The following is a 5,743-nucleotide window of genomic DNA, read 5'->3' as shown; positions in this document are numbered from 1 at the left end:
GCATCCTTCTCTGCTTAACAACTGGATTGTTGTCTTGTTTGTGGCACCAAAGAAATTAATAAAGGAATTCTAAGAATTAAATATAAATAAATATATAAATAAATATAATGAATGTTAAGTAATTAAAGATTTTATACTTCGGTACTGTATTTTAAGCCAATAAAATCATAAATCTGACTTCATTTGTGGTAACTCCACATTCCCATTTTTTTTTAAACAAATGTTTTTCTGGTGTTTTATAAACTTGCATTACAAATGCAGTAACACGTTTCACCTCTTTTTGTTTTACAGCTCAGAGAGATTCATATTAAAATGGTATATAAATCAAGACAAATTTCTTATAGAAAAAGTTTAAAGAGGTTGCTTTTTGCTGTCCTTTTAAAAGGGAAATAAGAGCTCGTATTTCTAGGATGTGAAAAAAAATAAACCCTCAAAAGACAAATAAGCATTTAGCTATGTGTTCTTAAGGAACATATGCTTCCTGTCTATGATTATGCCTACGTACAACTTAGCTATAATAAATAATAATAAAAACTGCAAGACTGTATTACTTTCAGAGTTCTTCTTTGTTGTAGAATTTGAGATATATTTACCCTTAAAACCCTGTTCATTCTGCCCTGCCCTTTTTTACTCTTTTCCTATAGGATACAAAAAAGGGACAAAAGAATTTTCAAGTTTAAATAAAACCAAACGCTGAATTAAAATAATCTTTATTTTTTAAAACAGTTGTACTATGTACAAAGGAAATCACTATAATTTACAATACGTAAAGCATAGAACATTGGGGGGTTTTTGCTTCCACTGGAAGAACAACATTGCAGAACTAAAAAATCGTTAGAATCAGACATTGACAGTAGTAATAAAATAATAATATAATAATAAATACTTGCCGTTCTTATAATCTGAATTTGAAATAATCCAAGCATTTCAGCATTAACTAATACATCTTACTCTGCTTCCAATGTGTAGGTAGAAGTGTCTTTTGTACCTCACAGAACAAAAAAGTTGTATGAGTTGTGAAGGTTACATCAATCCTAAAACACGTTCCTTTGTTCAGTTTCACAACTGCCAGCAGCAGAGCTCCAGGAGGATGGTGAGCAGCCAAATGAGTGCTAACACTGTTTGCTGTAATCTTAGTCCATTAGAATATAGTCTGGTAATATCCTCTTTTTCTGATTTCAGTTCTAAAAAATACCAAGAATATAAAATGGCTAATGAGTAAAATAAGTAAATTGTAAAACAAGGATTTTCAGCATACTTTTAAAGTCCTCTGACATCTCACAGGTACTTAAGTTAAAGGTATCAGCTGTTAAAGCCAATCAAAGAGGCCATTCTCAAGGGAGAGATGTGAATAGATGTCCCATCAATGATCGTTTGAGAAGTAACTGATAGCATTTATCAGCTCTTGCAGGCATTAATCTCAGAATAATCAAAAGTAAATACAAAGCAAAAGCAAGAGCAAGATCTTCACAAGAGGTATGCACCGAAGTTTGCCTGTAGAATTTTAACCCTTCCTTCAACAAGGGGCTTCACTTATTAGCACAGGCAGAACACCATGCCCTCAAGACTGAAAGTCACCAAGTGCTTGCACAGAGGACCAGCAGATGATTCTCCACCGCCGCCTTTATTGCCTTTGCTAAGATAAACTCAAGAGTAGTTAGCAGTAGACTGCTTTTGCAGCTCTTTTGGGGAGGCCTGTTAAGTGTTTTGCTCCTGTAATGGGAACAATAGGGCTGATTCAAAGTTGGATACCCAAGGGAACTTGAGCATTTAATTTTTCTGAAGAGTTTAATGAGCAAGTTGTGTGCCACAGATCATTACTCAATAAAGATGACTTTAAAGCAAGAGTGGTTTTAATGACACGTTTTTGGTTTTAGTGGGATGGTCTCTTTTTGTCGGGTTTTTTTGGTCTGATAGGAATGTCACCTTTCTTTTGCATTTTACTTCCTTGTGCTGCTGTGAGTATCACAAAACAGGGCATATCTTGGGGATTTAAGAGGCTCAAGTTTTGAAATTTGTATTTACTTCTGAGTTGCTAGTATAATTCAGGAGTCATAGCTTCAATGCAGTGGTACTCAGATAGGAATCTGGTCAGGAAAGAGGAGGCTGGCAGTTCCTTGGGATGCAAATGAATCTTGAAGCTATTTAGGTCTGTTGTTTTCTTGCCCTGCTGACTACTGATGTTGGTGATGCTGAAAAAAACTACTACAGGACAGAGTGGGATAAAGACATCATGGACGGGGAGAGGCAAGAATATTTTGCATTAAATTTGCCACTGGAGAGGAAAATAATATCAAACTCCTCTTAGTAACTTCAGGATATTGAAAAAAGTCTAGATTTTGGTAGCCAGTTCTCCATGCAAGATAAATACCTGTAGAGCAATCCTTAAAGTTTTCATGCTAGTGGATACACTATTTTAAAAAATATGCAAGCATTTATACATGGATTTTCACAGGCTAGTGTATAAAGAATTGACTTAAAGTAATACAGTGCTTTTGAGGAAACTGGATGAAATTGGATGATACTACTTCACACTGATCAGGACTGTGGCCAGACACTTTTCGTGGAGTGTTCTCAGTCTTTGAACAATAATGTTTTGAAGATTAAAAAGCTTAATATTCAGACTAGTTTTCTAGTCATTTAGGTGTTAAGTGGCTTATGCAAGGACATGCAAGTTTTCAGTACTTCTTTCTCTAGTGTAATACTGGTTTCTACTACACCAACTTATATGAGTGTTTCTTCACTTTCCTCATCTAAGAAATGTTTTTGTATGCATAGATGTAGTTCAGTTGCACAAACTGTCCTCCTTAAGTGGGAAGGTTTTGCAGAACAGAGAAACATTTAATCCCGATTTTCAATGGAAATTGGGGAAATTTTCCTACTACATATATATACACATATATATTTCCTACTGCATATATAAAGGTCTTAAAGTATTTTTTGTGATGTACTGTACAGATAACAGCAGTGTTATTCCCTATCTCACTAGTGCACTTTCTCAAGCAAAGCAGGCCACTGCAGAAGTCTAAACAGAGCACATACAACATCACAATTGTAGAAAGCAATTCTGTTATCCACAACATAAAAATGTTTGGTTTAGTGTCATTCCTTACCACAATTATCATGCATTATTTCCGAGAGACAGTTCAGAGTACCATAGCCGCACCGACACAGCCAACAGCCCTTCAGCACCCAGGCACCGTGGGCAATGCTGCCGCAGTTGCTGTCAAGGACGAGAGAGACATTTGGTGTGTCCCTGATCCCACCATAGAAAAGAACCATCTAGAGTAGCTCCCTCCGTCCCTCCTTCCCTCCCTTTTTAGTCTGTTTTATTGTGGTTTTTTGGTTTTGTTTTTACCTTTGCCGCTCATCATGTTCACAATACCTGCCAGTGAAATGCTTTAGGCAGGCACAGAAAGCCCCTAGGATACAGGTCCCTCCATTCTGGCAGCACTGCCTGCTCAGTTTTTTACCTGCAAGACAGTAGTACAGAGGTTACCAAACAACCCAGGGGCTCCAAACCTCCCCTTTTCCTCACTTGTTCTCTCAAGTCTCTCCAGTTGCCAAAGCATCTTAAGGATATCTAGTTTTATTGTCTTGAGAGACAATAAAATTATCTGCTTGTTAGGGGTGTTTGTTCAGTTAAGCCCAGTTTGTTTAGTTAAGGATTAGAAGCAAACTACCAGGGATTACAGAATGGTCAAGAAACAACGCCTGGCAAGTCCTGTAGCAGCAGCGTATATACAAGCGAAATATTTCACTTGGAGGGAGGCAGGTTTCAGTCACAATAAGAAAAGGGACATTTTTACAAGGAATCGGTGCTCATGTTTGAAGAAAGGAGGCTTTGTTACTGGGAAGAGTTGCTTAGTTTTGAGGTGAGAGGGGTAGATTCTCTCAAGTCTTTCTCAGATTTCTGGAATTAATCGCCAAGCTAAAACTTTATAGATGTGAGAGGAAACATAAGCCTGTCCTTGGGTGGTGATTTTAAAATTTTTTTTCCTGTTAGTACTGTTGCTTTCAGACAGCTCAAATATTTTTAATTTTTGGTCATGAAATGTGGTGAATTTCAAGAAATGAACTTAATTTAACAAACACTTTTGCAAATCCAAGGAACCAACCCCTTCTCAATTCCCAGTAACCTTCTCTGCTTTCTGTTATCACTTTTTGCAGGTAAGAGACCCCCAGTTCTACCTTAAATATTTTATCAGCAATTCTTTAAGTGGCTACAGGAATAATTTAACTGAGCGGCCACAGAAAACCAACCACTGGAATATTCCAGGACAACAGTCAAAGCATTACTGTGATATAATATTTTTTAAAGCCATTTTGTGACATTGTTTAAATAAATAATGTTACCTACTCTCTGTAATCCCAGTGAAAGGTACCAATACCCTGGAATTCTGTTCCTTTCTGCTTTCATAACTCTGATTCATGTCACTGAGAGCATTTATAATAGCCCCTTCGTTCTCAGGCTGTTGCTTCTGTGCTGTAGCATTGAGACTTTTCACATCTTCATGTTCTTCTTTTCCATGGCCTTGACAAGCAGTGCAAATATGGAAGAGAAACGCAGCTTTTAATGAAGCAATGCATACTGTAAATATACAGGAGAAACACTGCGGTTGGGGGGGTGGTGTTAGGTGGAAACATGGAATTTTGCTTACCATTTCCCAAATGAACAGCCTGCCAAACCAGAGTCACAGTGAAGAGAATTCTGTATAAAACAAGGAGCTGAAATAAATTTGTGCTAATAAGGCACAAACACCAGAAAAAAAAAGACAGGGGGAAGAAGCCTTCTCAAATGTTTATCAACGATCAATAACATAAACTGTAAATATTTTATGTCAGCAGTAATTCGAATTAACACACCAAAACCATCAAATTAACCTTGAAAATCGTGGGGAAGGTGGGGAGCAAGGGGAAATGCAGGCAGCAGAGAACTGGGACGTACATATTTGGTTTGCTTCCAGAAAGCTAGTTTCCATATATTTGCTGGTTAACAACAACGCCTCTTTCTGCACACTTCTGTAGCACAATTCAGTTGTTGCCAGCAGTTACAAAAGCAGCCTTTGCTGGAAAACATTAGAGGAAAACGTTAACCTCCGCTTAACCCGCACTTCCAGGTAGTTTGTTCATTTCACCTTTCTGGCCTGCTAATCAAGCAAAAAGTCCCACTGCTAAAAAGGAAAAGCACCCCTGGCCAGAGGAGGTCCCTGGCAGCTATGCCTTACCTAACATGATTTCCCCGGTACATTTTCCTGCAGCCTGAAATACCCGCAAGATCCTCCGGCAAAGCTTGAGCAGAAGGAAGAGGTCCAAAGCCCCTCACTGACGGCTGTTGCAAGCAGCAGCCCTCACGCCACACACGGCAACGAGAGATGGAGAGACGAGGATGGGTCAAACTTCTCCCCTTCTGCCCAGTTCACATCAACGCTGAAGACATAGTTCCAGCTGTACCGCTGGCCCAGCCCTCACTGAGGTACCGCAGGCAGGGACCATCTCCCAGCTGGGACGCCCTGCCCTGCCCACGATTTACATGCACTGCTGAAGGGTGGAGCAAAGTGGGGACCCCTACTGCTGCGGGGAGACTTAAGGGCCCACGGCCGCAGAAAAAGCCCAAGCCAGGAAGATCTCAACTCCAGTTTATTTCTTAACACAAAAAATCTTGTATTACCGCTCACCGCATGAGGAAGAAAAAACTGTTCTGCAGAACCGCAGTGGGTGCGCAATAAACTGCAACAGGTAT

General features: G+C 39.1%; 1 protein-coding gene across 1 annotated transcript; it reads right to left on the bottom strand.

Annotated features, from left to right (window-relative positions):
* Positions 1-1,059: 1,059 nt before the first annotated feature.
* TDGF1 (teratocarcinoma-derived growth factor 1) lies at positions 1,060-5,251 on the bottom strand. Its single transcript, XM_009878070.1, has 6 exons — positions 5,229-5,251; positions 4,662-4,711; positions 4,361-4,534; positions 3,365-3,473; positions 3,114-3,223; positions 1,060-1,184 (listed from the first exon to the last, which is right to left on the bottom strand). Exons 1-6 carry the CDS (start codon positions 5,249-5,251, stop codon positions 1,060-1,062), a joined length of 591 nt encoding a protein of 196 aa, XP_009876372.1.
* Positions 5,252-5,743: the final 492 nt, after the last annotated feature.

The sequence above is a fragment of the Apaloderma vittatum genome, unplaced genomic scaffold (genome assembly GCF_000703405.1).
Source record: "Apaloderma vittatum isolate BGI_N311 unplaced genomic scaffold, ASM70340v1 scaffold11171, whole genome shotgun sequence".
Taxonomy (NCBI): domain Eukaryota; kingdom Metazoa; phylum Chordata; class Aves; order Trogoniformes; family Trogonidae; genus Apaloderma; species Apaloderma vittatum.
The sequence above is the reverse complement of the archived record's forward strand: the minus strand, read 5'-3'. Positions and strand labels throughout refer to the sequence as shown.